Raw genomic sequence first — 22,775 nt, forward strand, 5'->3', positions numbered from 1 at the left:
CAAAAATAGTGGCGAACACGCGACGAAGCGAAGCTTCGTACTCGGTATGTAATTCCTTTTCATAGTCGAGAGAGATAACAACAATATCTATTTTATCGACGAACGGTATTTAGGTGATCTTCCCGTTTTTGTCGTTTATTTTTCTTCCTTTTTACCATCGTTCGATAAAGTAGAAAACTTCTGATGGTTACCGACATCTTTTTCTTTGTTTGTTTTTTAACAGGTTTCTGGTATTATTTTTTTTTTTTAATGTTTTATTTTCTTTTTGTATACATTCATAGGCCCCTAATCAGCTAATTCCATCGGCCGATCCAGATCCTCCCCGATAATAAATGCACCGTGCTCCAATAATGCGCGATATCGAGATATACGTACAACGTTAATGTTAATTAAATATATATGTACACACAATTGTTTTGCCTACCTAAGCTAATTAGGTTTGCAACGAGATTAGTACTGAGAATCGATTGCCCTTTGTCCATTCTATATTACCAATCAAAATATTATGTTCATATATTTTATATATATATATATAGAAATATATATATACATATTTCTATTTGTATTTCTTTTCTTTTTGTTTTAAAAAATGCTAGTGTTTGTTCGTTCGGTCATGTTGGAAAAGCAATTGAAGAAACGTTTTCTCGTTACCTGTTATCTCGTCACTAGAATACTCGTATATATGTATATAAATTATACACACCATACATTCACACTCATCAAAACAATCAATCACAGGAGAGTATACGTCGCATACATATATATGTATATGTGTGTTTATATATATATATACATATATATATATATATATATATATATATATACGCATGAATATACCATATACGTATTTTAAAATGATCCTTTCATACGTTCGTCGAGAAGCATGGCGTTCGTAATATTTTTTTTTATTTTTTTTTTTATTTTTATTATTTATTTATTTATTTATTTATTTATATATTTATTTTTTAACGATCGAGTAGATGTACGAAGCACCCTATTTGTTATACATACATATACGAAGTGACGAGTTTAGTAAACGATGGCCGACTTTTCGTATTCGAAATCGACGATCGTAATACAAATATTTCATGTGCCCCTTGCGAAGCATTTCGCGTAAAATTCATAGGAGTATTGATATACATATGTCCGCGTATACGTTTATGTGTATATATGTATGCATGCGCGTACGCGTATGCTTCCGAGCGTGTGTATGTGTGTATTCGTACTACATGTATCCCATATCTTTGTTCGTTCGTTCGTTCATTCGTTCATCGATTATAAAACGCGTAAAAAATCTCGCGAAAGATTCGTAGGAGGCAAAGAAAAAAATTATTTTACGATCCATCTGCTACGAGATACGAAAAGATGGGCGTCATTGAACACACCCACGCGTACACGCAACAAATACACACACTCGAAGCACAAACACATTCTCACATATGTTATACACATCATACATACACACATACATACATACATACATACATACATACATACATACATACATACATACATACATACATACATAACATACATATACACACATAGCGCACCTAATCGACATAGATATAAGTCCGTGCGCGTATCTGGAAATCGAAATGAATGAAGTTAAAAAAATATAATCTTCAAAATAGAAACTATAACCGTCTTTTTCTTCTGCTACTGCTCTATTGCGTTACTTATGACATCATTTAATCTCTCTTTTTATATTCCTTATTTTTTTTCCTTTCCCTCCTACCCCTCACTATTTTTTCTTTCTTTTTTTTTTTATTTTTATTTTTTTTACTCTAATCATCGTGTCTTCCTCATTACCTCATTTTATTCTCGAAAACACATCGAACATTATTTTTTGTACGGAATCGTATGCTCTATCCTCTACGTACATTACATACATACGTACATATACATATACATGTACTTTTCTTTCGTTCTCTTGGAAATTGAAATCGTTATTATTTAGAAAATATAGAAAAACATTATAATATAGTTATAAGAAAATGAGTCCTCTTCGTGGAAAGATCCAACGAAACGAATAACTAAACTAATATATCGGAAAAAGATCGATAACTATTTATCCAGTCTCAATAAGATCGTCGTAGTGAAGAGATTGAAACGATTCAAATCTCATTTTCGTCCTGTTATTATTCTAAACGCGGTAGACATAGTTATTAGAAAATCTATACTCTTCCTCTCTCTTTCTCTCTCTCTCTCTCTCTCTCTCTCTCTCTCTCTCTCTCTCTCTTTCGTTCTTTCTAAAATCGTCATCGTCGTCATGTGTGCGTCTTTTTAAAGAAATGCGTCCTTTAAAAAATTAGTTGAAAGTTCAGTCGCGAGGTCAACGATCAACGTAGTTTTTCCTGATCATTTCTTAATTATTCCTTATCTTCGATCTCGTGATTATCAGTGCCCAATAACGTTGATTTGTCTTCTTCCTGTACTTCCATTTTTGGTTCCTCAATGTCGTGCCGTTGCCGTCGAAACACCTTTCGTTGGACGTAAATCATTAAGACGATGCTTAGACTCGCTAATCCTGCCAATCCTGCTAGAAGGACGTACATCGACACTGGTATCTGATTTGAACCCTGTGAAGTTGGTAGTCTTCTTAATTCGAGATAATAATTACATTTGATAATTAAATATTTTACGCAATTATCGTGATATAAAAGAAGGACGGTTCGTTTATGAAAATTCGAAAAGAAATATTTTATATCGTCATTGTTAATTCATTGCACTCGAATAATTTCATATTGATTTAACGAATGAGAATTAATTTAATATGGCTATAATTATCGAACCATTCCTCTATATATTAGGATACATATATATATACATATATAGTTAGATATATAAGTAAATATATAGCACAGTTTGTTAAACTTCAAGGCGCCATAAATCGATGATATATCGGTATAAAGTACCTTCACCGTGGGTGTAGGTTAAATTCATATTGATATTCTCTACAACATTTGTTAGACTTAAAATATCGATTTCCATTAAAAAAGAAAAAGAAAAAAAAACGAAGAAGAGAAAGAAAAAAGAAAAAAGAAACAATATTGACATGACCTCTATATTTTGACAACAGTATCCTTTATGAGATAGCTGCAATACATATTACCATTTCCATCTCTTAATGAAATAATGATTATTCAAAAAATTTGTTTGTCAAACCAATACGATCGTAGCTATTTATTCGAAACATTCTATATATTTATATACTTATATATTTACATATACCTGCACGCAATGATACAGACTTATAATTAATTTAGAACTTTCAAGCAATCCATATAATTACATTTTATTAATTGACATTAGCAGATAGAAATTAATTATCGGATGGTGTATCGTGTTCTCGATTTGAGAAAAAGAAAAAGAAAAAAAAGAGAAAGGAAACCAGAAAAAAGAGAAAAGAAAAAAAAATATGATGACGTTATTGAGACGAAGACTTCTTCTTATCGGAGGAATGTTTCGTTCGAGATATTACGCGTTCCAATCTTTCACCGAAGGAAATAACGGAATCCCAATGGAGGCCATACTAAAGAAAATAAGAAATGGATGCTATTTCCTCGTCCGTTTTTAGATTCACCTGTCGTGTTTATCGATCGTACCGAACGTGACTGTTTAAATGTCTGCTGCAATGGGATCGATATATACGAGTGTTTTAAATTAATAGCTTTGGAAGTGAACGCGAGTTGAGAATACTCTAAGACTTTCGCTAAAATCGAATTCGAAATTCCTTAGGGGGAACATCTTCCGGAATTTCAAATGTATTGCTCCTTGGCTAGGATACGAAAGCTAGGATCGATAACCTGTTTTTCTCTATAAGAGAAAGAGAAAGAGAAAGAGAAAGAGAAAGAGAAGAAGAAAAAAGAGACCAGAGTATCAGTGTATCTCCGACATTAACAAATAAATATAAGAAATATTATGATGATAATTAAAAAAAAAAAAAAAGGGAAAAAAAAGAGGTAATTAAGATTTTTCTATGACGATTAAATTTTATTATTAAAAACTAAAGATATTTAGTAAGATTTCTTTTTCTCGTTAAGACTCGCTCTTAAACGAATAATTAATTCTTTAATGAATAATTAATAATTTGATCGTTCTCATTCCAGGAATATTATAGTATGTTTGCCCGACTATTTCGATGAAATTCTGTGAATTTTAATACGAGCTAAATAAACTTAACGTTATTTTTGTAAGATAATTATATGTTACGATATATTGTTTTTACAAACGTTGCGTAAAACGCAAAGAAGAAAAAAGCCGAAAGTAAAAATAGAAAAGAGAAAAAAAAGAAAATATGCTCGACAATATTTAACGTTGCTCGAAGTATGACAAGGGTTTTAATTAATTAACGCATTTATCTCTTATTTAAGAAACAAGTAGTAGACGTTGTAACTATCTTGTATAAGAAGAATAATTCGAGTTGAAATCTTTTGTCAAACGTATCTATCCGTTTAAAGTCACCTGTTGAAATCGTACGACCAATTTAATGAATAAATGCACTAGATAATCCAATTATCGATAATCATCTATGTACCTATCTATCTATCTATCTATCTATCTATCTATCTATATATCCAAGTGAAAAGGGTCAAACCAGAGAAAATAATATGGATGCAAGATGGAACGGACGGCGAGATGACAAAGCCATTATGAATAGAATTCGATCGATTTCTGTAATCCTTATAGAATAGATTAGTATTCCAATAATACGAACGATTAAATTCAACATTGTCCTATTTTCAAAAGGTTAGTACCTTGCAGGGGACATCAATGAAAAGTGTCACGAGCGTTTAATAAAATTACGAGATATTTAAAATCAATAAAAATTATTGTTCCATATATCTGTTCCATATATGTATATATATATATACAAAAAAAAATTTTATAAAATCGTCATTCTTGGAATATTTGATTAATTGAATTTATGAAATAAAATAATCCGATTAAATTATAAGTAAATAAACTAAGCTAATTAAATTATATGCGTAAAAACAAATTTCAATTTTCATTAGTATTATTTATGTCGAATATTGTTCTACCGAACGATTTCATCATATCGAATTATTACTTTTGTATTAATAACATAAACTCCATTATTTTATCGTGAGTTTACGAGTACAAAATCAAACATTAATAAGTATAATATGTATATATATATATATATATATATATATATATAAAGTATTAATATTAATATATATAAATATAAAAAGAATAAAGACAGATAAAGCTGACCTTCCATTGAAAATCTGAAGAAGGATCAGAAAAGAACCATTTTTGTGTCCATGGCTTGATCGTTCCTTCTGGTGTTTTAAAGATCAAACCTTCTAGACTTAATCCATGTGCAAGAACGCTCGTTGTAATATTTCCTTTTTTATAGGAGGCTATACCAGCTTTCATATACATTTGTGGTATCGTTTCGTTCTCTCGTAACTTCAAGGTCACTCGTGGCATCTTTCCCATCCTAGCCATACCAGACGATGTTTTCGTCATTTCTGAAGGTTCGATGCTGCTTAACAAGAACTTTGAGGATTCCGAGGATGAAGTCGAGGATGAGGAAGATTGAGAACTCGAATAAGAACTCGTTTGTCGTGTATTTATCGACGAATCAGTCGGAATTTTTGCTTCCTCCATAACAGTGTCTTCTGAAAATGAAGCAGATATTATTATTAACTAAATAAATAAATATTTATAAATTATTTAAGATATTTTCTTTTAAATCCCTACGTTATTCTTTCTACTATTTTATTGATAAAAATCGATATTTTATCGAGCTCAGATTAGCAAACAACACGTTTATGTATCTATAGAAGATTACATAGACCATACATATGATATACCTATATATTCGTATGTACTTGGAGATATGATGATGATAGAACTACTGTAAAGAAAGAAAAAGGATCGTTTACAGTAGAGTAATAAACTCTATGAGAGTAAAATACAATCTGTTTAATGATGAGTGAATATTTATAACTGATCCTTTTATACTATAAATTTTTGTAGATCTTGATATAAACGCGGATATATATATATATATATATGTTCGTACGTACCTGGTAATATGTTGTCGGTAGTGCTGTGAAATTATTTGTAAAAATAAACTACGATAATAAAAGTAACAAAATAAAATCTTCCGAATGAATGATAAGTGAAGAATTATATGATTGATCTTGTTACGTTTAAATTTCCTTAAATTGATGTCATTTACATACATTTCCTTTAATAAAATATAAAATGACGAGTCTAACTCCTCGATAGATATGAAATAATATTAAGTAAATTTATACTTTTAGATACGATATATCGTGTTAGGACATGCAGAAAAATATTTAAAACTTATTCCAATTTCATTAAATTAAATTCAAATCAAATAATTTCTTCATATTAAACTCAAAGAGTTAATATTAACGAGCAACACGTCAATATACACACACATATATATATGTACGTTCAATTGGAGATATAATTCTGTGATATCGTTTATAGAAACAAAGAGTGACGATAAAATTGATCAAATAAACCTTTTGAAATAATAAATAAATAAATAAATAAATATATATGATTATTTTACTTAAAAATCTTCTGTTTTATACTATTCCTAATATTAACGAGCAACATTCGTATAAATATAAATATACATTTATATATATATATATATATATATATATATATATATATATATATACAAATATGTACCTGGAGATATAGTATCGGCAGATTCAAAATCGTCATTCCTGAATGAATCGATCGACATCGTTTGATCGTTAAAATCTTTATTTTTTAAAGAAGCACTAGTCGACGTTGTCATCATGGTCGTTGTCCTTGGCCTCGTCGTCGTGATTGGAACTTGGTATCTATTCTTTTCGATTATTTCTTCCTCCTCTTCTTCTTCTTCTTCTTCCTCTTCTTCTTCGCTGACCTTATCACTTTTCAACGCGTTTTCGGTGGTCGTTGACGTGCTACTGGTCATCGACGAGCTACTCGTCATCGTCGTCGTCATCGTCGTCATCGCCGTCGCAGTTGCCGTTGCCGTCGTCGCCGTCGTCGTCGTTGTTGTTGTTTCGTAGCCGACCCTACCCATAACCAGTATCGTACCGGCAAAGAGATTATGATCGTTCTGATTGATCAAGAATGGCGTCGCAACGCACGACAATACGACCAGCAAAAGCATACATATCGTACACTTGATGATTCTCGATCGAGATTTTCTGTTCGCGTTAATCATCGTTGTTGTATGTGGTAATCCATTCGAAGTGAATTGATCACTTTGTGGTAGGATCGTGTATTGTAGACTGGCATCGCCTTTTTTCACGATTTTGTACATTCTTGCGAGGAAAAATTAAGCCTGCAAAAAAAAAAAAAGAAAAAGATCCTTTCATAATTTATTTTAATCGTCATAATCGTTTTATTTTTTATACCGAAAGATTATTACTAACGATAATATATATTTATACGTTTATCTGTGTCAAATTGGAAAGGATACGGAAAGCAGAAGTTAAGCAAAGATATCGGAAATGATAAAAGGAACCATTTGTATTCTTGAAGATTTATGATACGTCGGTTTGTATGATCAATGATCGGTAAATATCCGGATTTCATTAAAAAAAACAATATTCGATATTACGATTAAAATTCCATGATAAATATCATTCATTAGATGATTTCTATTTTTTTTTTTTCTTTCTGCTTTATCTCTCTCTTCCTCTCTCTCTCTCTCTCTCTCTCTCTCTCTCTCTCTTTTCCTCTCTTACCCTTATAGAAAGAGACCACCTTCGCGTCGATATGTTAACAGAGAAAATTCGACAAAGATGTCGTCTAGATTTTAAAAAATGAAAGCAATGGTAAAAAGAAAATTTATCATCTACGTAGATTAAATAGGATAATCGTATATAATACTCACGAGTAAAGAAATGCGAAAAGAGATGTACTTAGTCGTAGAGGAGAAGTTCGTTGGCTCTCGTTCGCTCGACGAAGCTACGCGACGATTCTTGGGAACGCAGGGAGAACACAGCCTCGTCGGCTGTGAGGGAAATTCTCCTCGGGCCTGGAAAATGCGCAGATGCGAAGGAAGAAAGGGGGGTCAAGCAACACCATGTTAAAGCGCATGCGTTATCGACGAACTACCGGAAATGGGATACAATTTAAACGTCATTGACAACGAGGAAAAGGGCACAAAGGTTCATGGACGACAAAATGAGAGAGAAAGAGAGAGAGAGAGAAAGAGAAAGAGTTTCTTCAGCTTATTATTATTTTTTCTTTTTATTTTTTACTAAAACTTAACGTTACAAAATTATAGTTTCTGTATAACACGAAAAAAAAAAAGAAAGACAACGATTATCTTTTCTCAAAAGTTTTCTATTCAATTAAAAAATACACGTGATAGATCTAGGCTTAATTAAATGATAAGATAAACGTAATTTTATTACCTTCTCTTCGATAAAAAAATATATCTATAGTATATTATAATACAATAGATGTATCGTAGATGATATTTAAAGATAGCAGAGTGAGTTTGATGACGTACAGGTACGAGTCAACGTCGATCGATATCTTTTATCGTATATAAGATCTTGTAGAAAGTAAAAATTGTAGGAACTATGAATGATGATCTTTATCTCTTGGAAGACTCAATAAGCGTAGAATTAATGAAAAAATTTCTTTTCATCGACTGACTGATATATTTATTGCATCGTTGGCATTGCTGTTGACGAGGCGATGTTACTCGCGTCTCCTGACCGCCATAATTGTGTTACCGTCTTCGTTTGTGTGTAGAAATTGACAGCCTAAAATTAGAATCGTCGATTATTTAATTGAAATCGTAAAGAGAGAAGGAGATACTTAATAAATCAATATTTTTATCTTACGTATTTCCCGTAGAAATGATTGTCCCCGAGAAAGGATCCTTTATTACCGGTGAAACTAAACATAGGCAATGGAACTGGAATAGGAACGTTCACGCCAACTTGACCAGCTTCGATTCTATCAACAAACTTTCTGGCGGTTGCACCATTGTTAGTGAATACGGCAGTACCATTCCCATAAGGATTCTTATTGATAATATCGATTGCTTCGTCCAAAGTATCGGCGAACATGCAAGAAAGAACTGGTCCGAAGATCTCTTCCGTATAACATTTCATAGATGACTGTTAACAAGAGATAAATGACATGATAAAATAATGAAAAGAACTAACCTTTTATTTTTATATATGATGAACAATTTAAACGCTAATATCTAAACGTTTAAAAGTTAGTAAGTAAATTTTTGTCGCAACGATTTGAACTTTTTCTCTTATTAAATTATCTAAATTAAATTATATATATATATATATATATATATATATATATATATAATAATATAATATAATATATAATATATACATATATATATGAAATGTAAAATAAGACTCATACATTAAGGTTTAACGAAACTATTAAAAGACCAAACTAAAATAAAAAGATATCAAGGATCAAGATATACCTTGACACCAGTTAAAATGGTTGGCCCAATAAAATTTCCACGTTCATATCCTGGCACAACGATACCTCTTCCATCGAGAGGTAAACCAACACCTTCTTTCACACCGGATTCGACTAAATCGTATATTCTTTGTTTCGATTGAGGCGATATAACCGGTCCAAGGTCTGTACCGGGTACGTGTCCGGCATTGACCTTCAACCTCTTGGCAGCTTCAACTAATTCCCCTATCCATTCTTTCGATTTACCAACGAAAATTGCCACAGACAGAGCCATACACCTTTGACCAGCTGCACCGAACGCCGCGCCAGTTATTTGCGAAATTGTTTTATTCTTATTCGCATCCGGTAGCACCACGCAATGATTTTTTGCACCCATATTACATTGCACACGTTTACCATGCGCGCTACTCTGTTTGTATATGTATTTACCCTGAAACGTGAATCGTTAATAAATTGATCGAATGATAAACGATTTTATAATCTCATTCATATTCATCGAATGCTAATAATGTTTAGAACATTCCTGGCTTTAAGATTGCTTTCAACATTCAACTTATTTCGCAAGTTCAAACAAATTTTATATATTATTCGAAATGAAAAAGAGAAAAAGAAAAAAAAAAAAAGAGAGAGATTGGATTAATTCTAGATTAGTGATCCAATTTTTTGTCGAATGTTTTACGCAAAATGTAATATAACGTAAAAAATTATTCGAACGTTACTAGTATAATTATATTGTAGTAAATATGAAAGATATACTTAAAAAATAAACACAAATAAAAACTTGGAATATGAAGCGATAATTCATTTTGTATAAATATAAAACGATGTAAAATATAAAGAAAAGGGATAGATATATAATAAATTATTATCTAGAAATTATCTTTTATAAGATTAGAAGAATAAAATTCAAACAATAATGAGCTTTGAATTTTCATTCAAATTATTATGAATCCCTTAACTCTATATACAATTGAATAAAAAAGATGAAACTATTTGTTATAAAGAAAAAAAAATAGAAAACAAATAATTGCAAAAAGGATTGTTAATTTAGTATCGTAGATTGAGTATCTCTTTTTTATTATATTACGTACTGCTTGATCCGAGCCAACAAAGGAGACAGCCTTGATATTTGGATGCTCGCAGATGAAGTCGACCGCAGCATGTTGACCATGAATGACGTTTAAAAGACCCGGTGGGGCACCTGCTTTCGTAAAGAGATCAGCAAGGATCATCGAGGCTCCTGGTACACGTTCGGAAGGTTTTAAAATTGTCGTGTTGCCACAGGCAACAGATACTGGAAACGACCAAAGTGGGATCATGGCGGGAAAATTGAACGGACATATGGAAGCCGTCACTCCAAGAGAAATTTTATAAGAAATAATATCCATGTCAGTGGCGATGTTAGGCGTAGATTCACCCATTTGTAACATTGGAATTGACGTACAAGCGTCAACGACCTCTGGAAATAAATTTATAATTTTTAATGAATTATTAATGAATATTCTATTCCTAATCGAATATCTTAACTAACATGCTTTATTTATCTTATCTATATAAAAAATAATACTTTATATATTTTATATAAGAATATAGAAATATTATTTTAATATTATAATATTTTAATATGGCTAATATTTAATGTAAAATAGAATATTTTATTATTAACCCTATTTACTTGAGTTTTATGGATCATTAATCTTTCCTAGTTAATAGTTAATTTTATAATTAACTTTTATAATTATTTTAATAGTTAAGTTATATTTAATTGATATTTAATGAACTTACGAAGGCCTCGAAGAATGTCACCTTCTGCGTCGAGCAAAGTCTTGCCATTTTCCTTCACCATATTTTCCGCTATTTCTTTCTATAAACGATTATGAAAAATAAATCATCTTGTCGATCAATAAAATTAAAATTCTTAACGTATCGATTGGCTTATCCCAATGTATTTATATATCGACTAATTTATTAACTATAATCGTTATCGCATGAACGAAACTTTTCATCTCTATTATTATTAGAGGGTGTCTCGAAAGTCATGGATCAAATAAAAGAAAATAATAAGGTAGATGATTTCTAATAAAAAAAGAAGTATTATTGGAATACATTTAACAAAACTTGTCTTAGATTTAAGTCACAAAATCAATAAAATAAGATAAGAGTTACGATTAAGTTTATTTAGGGCAAGAAAAATTGTTCGTTTTAATTTTTATTTTTAAGGAAAAGAAAATGTTAAAAATGTCTGTCCTAAAAAAAATATTCTATAAATATCTAATAATTCATAGAGTCGAGGTGAAAAATTCTGTTTGATTTGTGTTAGAGGGCTAAGAAACGAAGATGTGTAATAGTAATTTGAAAACGATTATAGGAATCGGATAAGTATAGATAAGTATTTTTTTGCTATAAATGATTTTCCCTATTATTTCTTTTCGTTTACCGAACCATGACTTTATACAGAGTATATATATACATGTATATATATATGTATATATATAATACATATATATATACATTATATACAAAGTATTTATATAAATTTATAAATATATATATATATATAATATACCACACACATACACATAATTATATATAAAGTATTTATATAAACATATAAAACAATATATATTTATATATATATATATTTATATTTATATATAAAGAGAGAGTGAGAAAGAGAAAAAAAAGAAATAAATGGACAAACCGAGTGCTCTCGTATAAGAGCTTGATACTTGAGCATTAAATTTTGCCTAGTGAGTACACTAGTGTTTCGCCACTTCTCGTAAGCGTTTTTCGCATTTTCGACGGCTCTTTCCATTTCTTCCTTCGTACATTTTGGAGTACGGCAGATAAGTTCGTTCGTAGCGGGATCATGTACATCCGTGAATTCCGTTGCTTTGGATTCTGTAAAAAGAAAAAAGAAAAAAGAAGTAGAAAATAAGGAGAGAAAAAAGTAAAATGATCGTCCGTCGGTAAGAAAGATTCCTTTATAAATTTTATACCGACCGAACAAACTTTTAATTTTCAAAATTCTTGCACAATGTTCGATGAATTTATTCAATATTATTAATTAGAAATAGCTAAAAATAATTCAACCTTTTAATTATTTCAGAAGGTATTTGATAATCGATATAAAAGGTGAATCGTGTTCGATAAAAGATCGAGGATGAAATAAATTAACATTTGATTAAAATAATTACCCACGAATTGTCCGTCGATGTACATTTTAACGGTCGGTGGGCTTGAACTGTATAACCTTGAAATATGTCTTGCCTGAAATATTATTTATATCGTTTTTCGAAGGAACGATAACAATAAATCTTCGAAGATCTCTTTGGACAATCAAATAATATTTTTCAACGTTCATTACGTGATAACAATTATCTATTTGTTCTTACGATTTATTAATTATGTTCTCTCGATAAAATGATAATCTTCATTGACTATGACGATGACGTCATCAGTAATCAATGTAATTAAAAAGAATATTATAAAAAATATTTCTAACGACATATCAATTTACAAGTTTCATTCTCGAAATAATATAAATTTAACACGTCGACCTGGTCATTGTAATTTGCAATGTATTAAAACGTACGGTACTTTTTAATGATCACATGTTTGAAATCTAAAAGAAAAAAAAAAAGAGATACGATAGAGAAAAATAAATCACTGTACTCTTTATTAATTAAGAATACATATTATTTTATTTTACTTGAATATTCAAACGACTAATCGGTTTTCAAATCATCGAAAGACATTTTATTACCATTAACAGAAACGTTATTTAAAATTATATTGCTATCAACTACCAGTGGTATTAACCAACGTCGTCAACAAGTTAAATACATAACTATATGATGGAGCCAATTGAGTTTGCGTACAACTTCAACGACTATCGCTGTTCCACGAGTATTAGACATTGATTAAAAACGTTTATATCGTTGTGTACAACGTATTCGAGTACGCAAGAAGTATCTACACTTAATAAAAAAAAAAAAAAGAAAAAAAAGAAAAAGAAAGAAAAGAAAATATCGCGAAATAAAACATCGAACGACAAAATGATAACTATATCCGATTCTTTTTTTTAGGTCGTGTAAACAGTGACAAGAAGATAACCTATAAGATATGTAACTGATTTTACAATAATATACTATCTATATTTTCATTGAGAACAATCTCATTATGTTTCTTCGATATAATTATAATTTACAATCGTTCGTTCGTCTAATTTTTATCGAATGTATGTACACGTCGTTGTTTTTGATCGGTCATTTTTCTTTTGTTCTTTTTTCATTTTTTTTTTTTTTTCTTTACCTTCCTACCTCGCACTTAATAATCCTTGTTAGAAGCGCCATAGTTTATTCGCGAGACAGTCTGTACGTTTCAACGAAAACTACTCGTACAGAACTGAACGAAATCACACAAAACACTGACGAACGGTCTTTGCTTCGTCGATCGAACTGACGAGCTCGATGTTTTCAGAATGATTAGTTAATCTCCATGTTTACAACATGGCCGCCCTCTCTGTAAACTACTATCAATCTATAAAACTACCTTTCTACTTAGGATCGATGTTTCTCATACGAGACTCATCTGAACTCGAAACTCGAGTCGAATTTCGATAATCGTGAGTTTTTCTTTCTTTACGTGCATTATCGCATCCATTTTTTATGCGTTTCTTTTATTTCATATAATTATATTTATTATAATTATATTTGTGAAATATATTAAATCAGAAGTTACTCGAAGAATAAGATAATAATGGTTTAATTACTCGATCAACTACTCGTTTCTATGTAATGAGCTCGGTTTCAATTTATCTACAGGTAAGAGTAAAAATCTTCAAAAGATTGTAAAATATAATCATGAAAGTAGAATGATCGTAATTACAGAATGACAAACTAATAATTAATGTCAATATATATTAAAAGATAAAACTGTATTTAAGTACGATGATTCGCCGTTTAAAACAACGATAGATGTCGCTAGTACGACGATTTTTTTCAGAATCCTTAATAGAACTCTTTATTACCGACCAACGATAATTACCGACGATTAATAACATAGAATTATATTTTGTAAAAGAACATTTACAATATCTTCATGTATCTTTCCCTAACGATTTACGACTTTTAAAAAATAACTAAGATAAAATTAATTCGTAATTAACGTTTTTATTTTTAATAAAAATATATATACACATATATATTCTATCTGAAATTCAAGCGAAAAATAATGAAAATAAACAATACAAGGACAAGCATAAAAGAACAAACAAACAAACAAACAAATAAAAAAGATAAAGAAAAAAACAAAAACACGAAAAATAGAAACGGATATGGCAGCTGAGTTAGCAAATGTCAAATGCGACAACTTTCGCGAGACTTTTTCTTTCCTTTTTTCGTTTTCTTTTCTTTTTTCATTTTTTTATTTTTTTCAAAATTAAAGCAAGCGAGTAATAAAGAGACTGGACACTGTCAAGAGTCTCGTGCTTTTCTACGTGGGCGGAAAATCATGGCACGACGACGGACACCGCGAGTCGGCGTACTCCTTCTCGCTCTTATCTTTATCTTTCTCTCTCTTTCTCTCTCTCTCTCTCTCTCTCTCTCTCTCTCTCTCTCTCATAAACACAGACAGACATACATACGTACATACGTAACTATATACATGCAAAACGCGTATCTGGGACTCGCGAGCTTTTGCGCACTAGATTCGCCGTGAACCATCGAAGCATGTTTTCATGCTCACAACTTGATCAAGTTCACTTGAAAATTAAATTCTGTATTCATATTCGTATTCATATTCGTATTCATATTGTACAATAGTTTACCTTCAGAAAACTATTCTATATACCTACATATACACACACACATATATATATATATATATATATATACATATATCTCTACATACGTGTATATATGTTTTTTTCTGCAAATAAAAATGAAGTTGTTTGGTATACGTTAATACAATACGTATATACACACATATATATATATATGTGTATATATATATATATATACACACACATGCATACACACATACATACAGTGTGACTCAGAAAAATATGATATCATGTTTTTTCTCGAAGTAACAAGTTCAACTTCTTTTCCTGTGAACGAACGAACAAACATATAGATAAACTCTACTCCGAAATATATGACTACAATAATTTCCAAGTAAACGAATTTCGAATTATCGTCAACAATAAAATGCAAATTCAGTTTCGTTTGAATTTAATTTCGTGTTGAATGATTAAAACGTGTATATCGTTTATCTTTCATACAGTAGTACAATTTTTGTTCAATGTTACGTCGAACATTTTGCGATATATCTGTTGAGTTAAGATTACAAAATAAATAAATAAATAAAACAATAAAAAGAAAGTTAAAAACAAAAATATCGTTGTAAAGAGGATTAAAAAATCTTAGTAATGATATGCCACTTGAGCTTTGTTGGCACTTAAGATTTTTGAGAGGATTGTCAATCCTCTTAAGGGGTTAGATTGAAGCATATGAATTTATGAGAATGATCTAAGCTACTCGAAAATAAGATCGAATTGTCTCGGTTTTTTCTTTTTCGAAAAAATCATTAGATTTCATAATAATCTTGGTGAACACTTTTTGGAACTTCTCTATACAGTATATTTATATTTGAGATGTCTATATATAACAATATAAAAAAATATATACATAAAATATAAAAAATACAATATATATATATATACAAAAATATATATATGTATATATATTTGTATATGAATGAAGGAGATATATATGTATATATTATACATAGTACATATAGTACAATTTCAAGATCTATACTTAATTTTAATGAACTCATCTAGTTTTCAAAGATCCTACGATCGTTTTTTATGAGTCACTCTATGTACATACATACATATCTATGTACTACGTACTTACGTACATTGTACAGGTCGCTGACTCGTCGAGCTCGTCGATGACGGAAGTTGTCTCGGTGGAACGTTAAAAGGTCATCATTTTTAAACAATACAGAGACCCCCATCTCGTTAATTTATTCTTATCAAAATGACAAAATACATTCATACATACATACATACATACATACATACATACATACATACATACATACATACATACATACATACATACATACATACATACATACATGTATACACACACGAGAATAGCAAATAGATAAAAAAGAAAAAAAGAAAAAGAAATCGACGTATATATAAAAAAAAACCTATGTACACATACCAACCAACTGACCAATACTTTCGAAAGGAAAAGTTCCCAAATCATCGAATGACTTTCGATGTTTCTCAAGCATCGTATGATTAAATGATTATGTTATCGTCGTTTGTATGGCCAAGACCATCGTGTAACGTATTTTGTAACGACTCGCTTTGTGTGTGCTCGACTCGAATGTTAAATTCATCGAAGCGTCAAACCGACTAGATTGTCCGCGAATTAAACGACCTCTCTCCCCCTCTGTCCCCTACTCCATCACCCTCTCCCACCCTTCTCTCTAATCACCTTTCTCCTTCCACATATCACTACACTAATACGTAAACAAATAAATTCGACAACGATACTCGCGACATTACATATATAATTTTCTATGTAATCCAACAAACTACCAAAAGAAATTCGTTTTTTAATTATATAGATGAATGATAATGAGACGATGAGATGAAGAAATAAAGATAAAGAAAAAGATAGAGAAAGGGAGAGATAGAAAGAAAAAGAAAAAAAAGTTTTCGTCGTAATCCCCAGTCACATAAAAGTCAGTTAATTAATCTTACGATCGTAACGACGTTTTTATTATTTGCAAAAAAAGGAAAGAAAGAAAAGAAAAAGAAAAAATAAAAGAGAGGAAAAAAAAAGAAAAAGGTAAGCTCGCGGCGATCCTTGAAGCTGGAAGATTAACGCGATATATATCTTTAGAAATAGTTTCCCTTCCGTTTAATAAATGTGTGCGCGTGTGCGTACGCGTGTAAAAGAGAGAGAGAGAGAGAAAGAGAGAGAAAGAGAGAGAATGGGCTACGCCCACACCTGTTCGTAGAAGAAAAAAAAAAAAGAGAAGAGAAGAAAAGAGAAGAGGAGAAACGAGCAACGAAGAAACCTGATTTCAGAGACGAATTCAAAGCGTGTCTAACGCGTTAAAAGATAGAAACGTTGTGAAGGAGGAAGTGAGAAGAACGAAAGAACATAGGAACATAGAAACGAACGAATAGAACGAAGGTTAAACGAAGGGAAATCGAAACGAAATGCAAAACTCTTTCGTACTCGTTATTCACCTTCGGTTCCGGCACGTACGTTATTCCATATGGAGACACGTGAAAGTTCGATTAGTCGGATTGCTTTGGTTCCTAGACACTAAACTTTGAAACAGTCTACAAAACGAATCAACGCGACACTCAACTGACCGACACTCTTTTCAATAATTTCGTTCAAATAAAATTTGTGATACGATTAAAAGTGTTTACAATTTATTGCACATTTCATTATTTTTTTATTATTAATTATTTATTAATTATTTGATCGTTCGTTCTTTTTTTTGTTTTCTTTTTTTGTTTTTTTAGTTTTTGTTTTGCTTTCTTTTTTTCTCTCTTCTCTTATTCTTCTTTTCTTTTTTTTTTTTTATTGTTATTGTTATTATATGTGCATTTGCTTTTTTATTCGAACGACTCACTTTGGATTTGATTCTTTCTAAATTTTCTAATACTATATATATATATATATATATATATATATATATATATATATTATTCGTCTTTTATTTTTTCCTTTCATATTTTAATATTACACGTAAAGTAATTTGGTATATAGAGTATTATACTTATATTATATGTTTCTTATTTGTCATTTTTTTTTCTTTTCTTTTTTTTAGCTTTAATTAAATATTCACTTTTGCATTTGAGGAATTTGCTTTAGATTTATTTTTTAAACTTACATGTAAAGTCATTTCGTATATAAAAAAATTATACCTATATTATTCGTCTTTTACTTACAATTTTTCTTTTTTAATCTTTGATTAAATATTTGCATCTGCATTTGCAGAATTCGCTATAGATTCATTTTCGATAGTTACATAAGTCATTTTTTGTATTTAAAGAATCGTATATATAATACATTATTTGTCTTTTTCTTTTCGAATAATAACTTTCTTTCGCGTTTGAAAAATTTAATTCAAATTCATTTCTAATACATTTTCTTTAGTTTTACAAAGGATTTATATTTCGTTCGTTTCCGTTATTTCTTATTTTTTTATATTTAAATTAAATATTTGTTTTCACTATTTTGCATAGCAGATTATATACGATTTGTCTCCTTTCTTTCTTTTCTTCTTTTAATAAGTATTTCCTTTTTCTATTTGAGAAGATTAATTCATAACATTCTCTTTTAATTTATTTTCTATATATAAACCCTACTCGATTTGCATTTTCTGTTTTTTTTTCTCTTTGGAGATAATTTATTTCATATTTCAAAAAATTCGTCATAAATTTGCTTGAAATTAATTTTCTCTACCGTGAATATGTCGCTTTCTATCGTGGATTATATACCATTTGTCTCCTCTTTCTTGTTTAATAATCATTTCGTTCTTTCATTTGAAAAGTTCAATTCAAATTCGCATCCAATTCATTTCCCCTACTCGCATAAATTATTTTCCGTTGCAAACGACATTTCGATTTATAATATTTCCTTTTTCTTTTCTTTTCCATATCTTTTTTCTCTCTTCTCTTTTCTTTCGAGAAATAATCATTTATTTCTAATTTTTTAAAAAAGATCCATCATAAATTTGCTTCGAATAAATTTTCTCTATATTCAAAGAATATTAAACTTCCTGTCATGGATCATGTACGATTAGTCGACTTCTGTTCCTTTCTATCTTTTCTATCTTTTTTCCTCTTTCTTCCTTTTAAATCAACATTTCATTTCTTTCGTATCTCCGAAACATTCACTTTAGATTCCGTTTTAAACGAATTTTCTATATACGTGTACCAAGAGCTTTGTACAACTGTTGAATCGTATACGGGGTGAACTCGAAAAAGAATATTCTTCATTAACTTTAACGTCATTTTCTTCTACATCGCAAAAGGACATCATAAAGAAACACGAAAATTGCTCAAAGAGAAGAGAAGAGAAGAGAGGAGAAGAGAAGAGAAGAGAAGAGAAGAGAAGAGAAGAGAGAAGAGAGTATGAAAGAGGGGAAGAAGAGGAGAGATGAAGAGGAAGAGGGGAAAAGAGGGAAAAGAGGGAGAGAGAAGCCGAGACATCGCGAACGTTCTCGCGTAATACCGGCTTAATATTCCGGCCGACGAAACGACCCGATTACGAAAGCATGTTGCAAGATACCTGGTAATTCGATAATAACGTACGTGGCTTTACGTACTTACTTACTTATATGCACATACATATACAGATAGAGATAGGTATACACAGATAAACGCATAAATGAGTGAACGTGTAATAAGAACGACAGAACGTTGACGGAATCACCTCGAAGAACTTTCGAAATTCGAATCCGAGGTTTTCTCACGTTGACGAGTCACTTCGTTGAAGGATAATCCATGATCAAGATTACGTGATCGATCGTTAAAGAATAAATAATATTATTTCTAATATTTCGATATATATATATATATATATATGGTATTATGTATAATAGTTTTTGATAAAATTGATAAAAATTTAAAGGGTCGTTCGCTCGCACGTTTCTTCGTATTTCGTGGACATCGAGTTTACATCGGAGATGCTTGAGATTTTTGGCGGTCATCCAAATAAAATGAGAGGTACAAGTTTTCCACCATCTTCATCTTTATATACATTTATATTTGTATGTATATATATGTGTATATTGCATATATATATACACACACACCACACACGATGATTCAGTCTATCGAAATGTAAAAATATTTTCTATTTAAAAATTTTCATATATACATATATATATATATATATATATATATATATATATATATATACAAATTTTATATCTATACACACACACACACACAGACACATATATGTAAAGAAAATGATAAGGAAATATTCGATATAATAATTAACAATATGACGTTATATATTCACATAATATGTTAAATATTGGTATCATTCGTTTCGTTTCAATATAAACGGATAGGAAGTTGTTCGAGCTAGTATAAGTTAAAGAACGGATGGTGAAAATCGTTATTAAATTCTTTTCTCTTTTTTCTTATTTTTTCAATTTTTTTTTTTTTTTCATATAGGAGGAAAGGAAGACAGAGATACACGGAAGGAATAACAGAGGATAGACGATTCTTGATCGTTCTCCAAAAGGTAAACGAGCCGCGAGGTCGCGTTCCTCTTGCTCCGTTCTCCGGTCGTCGTGATGACCTTGAGGCTCGTTTCCCTGTTCCGCATTCTAAAAATATTTACCCGCTCGAAGGGTTTGCGCCACGATGGACGCCCGAGATCATCCTATCTTTTCTTTGTATTATTCTTCGTATTTCTCTTTCTGTCTCTCTCTCTCTCTCTCTCTCTCTCTCTCTCTCTCTCTCTCTTTCTTTTTTTCTCACTTTCTTTCGATATCGTTTGCAATAAAAGTTTCGATTTATCGAAGACATATGATCCAATATAATTTTACTTGAATATATGTATATATATATATATTTATTCGATCTAAATAGAAGATCATAACATAAACTCTAATCAATTTTATTTAACATTAAAACTATCGACAAATAATTCCAATATATCATAAAAATTATATCTCATATATCTATTTATCTCAGAAAAAAAGGAAAAACAAAACTGAATGACAGGGGGGAGAGTTATGTATAAAATTAATCATATTCTTACAATAAAAAAAAAAACTTTATAATTAATTCTTGAGGGAGGGAGAAAATCGAATAACGTGATATAAAATAGAAATTTGTATAACAACTGTAGAAAAAAAAGTTTGACCAATCGGTAAATCTAACGTCGTTAATCGTGGTCGTTCTTATCTTTCTTTTTTATATTCTTTCATTATTTCTTAACAACGAGCACAGTAATATTAACAATGATTCACAGTTGGAATTTTAATGGGTTTTTCTAAAGGGTATGATTATTTACAATTTATCACCCATTTCATACGTCGTCGATTGAGCTTGAGGGATTGAGTTGAAAGAAAGAAAGAGAGAGAGAAAAAAAAAAGAAAAGAGGAAAAAATGGAAAAAAAAAGAAAAAAAAGGAAAAAAGAAAGAGAGAGAGAAAGAAGAAAGAATACTTGGACAAAACCAAGACTAATTATTCGAGCAAATAAGAACGATTCACACTTTCCCGCACTACGTTGCAAGGAACGCACACGTTTGAGGAACGTATTAACGTCCGCTACCTCTTGGACGAGGTTAACCTTACGATCGCCTGCCGAGAAACGCACGATGAAGATGTAAGTAAAAACTCTTGCCGATCGCTTCTCGTATCTTCGTGGAAGGTCAACCGGTTTATACCCTCGGACGACCCTGGACGAACGTCGTGGCGCGAATTTTTGAATTCCCGCGACTCCTTGACTTTCCCCGATCGTTGCTTTTTCTTTTTATTTTCCTTTCGTTTTTCTCCCTTTTTTTTTGGTTTTCTTTTTTCGCGAACACAAACGAACAAACGAACGTCCTCGATCGCGGCAAAAAGAATCGTTCGACTTTGATCCTACGAGATAGACGTCGATGAGATTTTTTTAATTGTTTTTTCTTCTTCTCTCTCTCTCTCTCTCTCTCTCTCTCTTATTTATTGCAGTTTTTTTTTTTTTTTTAATAAATCTCATAGATACATCTCACGAGTGTCAAAGGATATGCCGAATCATCGGACACGCATTCACGATAGAAATACAATCTTTAAACTCGACGTTTACGGGCAGCACCGCGGCAAATGTAATTAGCAGAACGTCAGGGTTGCGTTTTATTGTATCAACGGTTCGTTCACCCCAACTAGATTTTCCGATCGCTAATAGAAGACGTCCTCCCTTTATTATCGTTGCCTACTTTAAGAAGAATCTCCTAGTAGAATCGTCGACCGTTACCGACTATCCGTACATTTCCGCGTAGCGTGTTTGTCGGTTTCGATAAGAAGGAGAAAAAGAGAGAGAGAGAGAGAGAAAGAGAGAAAGAGAGAAAGAGAGAAAGAGAGAGAAAGAGAGAGAGCAAGAAAGAGAGATACATATACCTGTACATATACATAGATAGAAGCTATATAGGTATATACGGAATACCGTTGGTGAAACCGAAGTAGTCGTCACGCTCGATCGAATCCTAAAAAAAGTGGGCTTGAAAAGCAAAATCT

General features: G+C 30.8%; 2 protein-coding genes and 1 long non-coding RNA gene across 6 annotated transcripts; 1 reads left to right on the top strand and 2 right to left on the bottom strand.

Moving 5' to 3' along the window:
• Positions 1-187: 187 nt before the first annotated feature.
• Positions 188-8,066, bottom strand: LOC127066739 (location of vulva defective 1-like). The gene is made up of 4 exons (XM_051000815.1): positions 7,910-8,066; positions 6,706-7,354; positions 5,242-5,651; positions 188-2,582 (listed from the first exon to the last, which is right to left on the bottom strand). Exons 2-4 carry the CDS (start codon positions 7,331-7,333, stop codon positions 2,373-2,375), a joined length of 1,248 nt encoding a protein of 415 aa, XP_050856772.1. The 5' UTR covers positions 7,334-7,354; positions 7,910-8,066; the 3' UTR covers positions 188-2,372.
• Positions 8,067-8,343: 277 nt separating this feature from the next.
• On the bottom strand, positions 8,344-13,974 carry LOC127066736 (probable methylmalonate-semialdehyde dehydrogenase [acylating], mitochondrial). 4 transcript variants are annotated; one of them, XM_051000809.1, is made up of 8 exons: positions 13,809-13,974; positions 12,684-12,756; positions 12,188-12,387; positions 11,272-11,350; positions 10,578-10,945; positions 9,488-9,916; positions 8,874-9,152; positions 8,344-8,792 (listed from the first exon to the last, which is right to left on the bottom strand). In XM_051000809.1, exons 1-8 carry the CDS (start codon positions 13,839-13,841, stop codon positions 8,691-8,693), a joined length of 1,563 nt encoding a protein of 520 aa, XP_050856766.1. In that variant the 5' UTR covers positions 13,842-13,974; the 3' UTR covers positions 8,344-8,690. The 4 variants fall into 4 exon arrangements, with proteins under 4 accessions (XP_050856766.1, XP_050856767.1, XP_050856769.1 ...); XM_051000810.1 differs by having other exon boundaries at positions 13,801-13,936; XM_051000812.1 differs by lacking the exon at positions 12,684-12,756 and having other exon boundaries at positions 13,809-13,948.
• A 219-nt stretch (positions 13,975-14,193) lies between these two features.
• On the top strand, positions 14,194-20,898 carry LOC127066749 (uncharacterized). Its single transcript, XR_007782497.1, has 3 exons — positions 14,194-14,312; positions 20,172-20,266; positions 20,726-20,898. It is a non-coding gene; the product is annotated as an uncharacterized LOC127066749 (long non-coding RNA).
• Positions 20,899-22,775: the final 1,877 nt, after the last annotated feature.

The sequence above is a fragment of the Vespula vulgaris genome, chromosome 10 (assembly GCF_905475345.1).
Source record: "Vespula vulgaris chromosome 10, iyVesVulg1.1, whole genome shotgun sequence".
Taxonomy (NCBI): domain Eukaryota; kingdom Metazoa; phylum Arthropoda; class Insecta; order Hymenoptera; family Vespidae; genus Vespula; species Vespula vulgaris.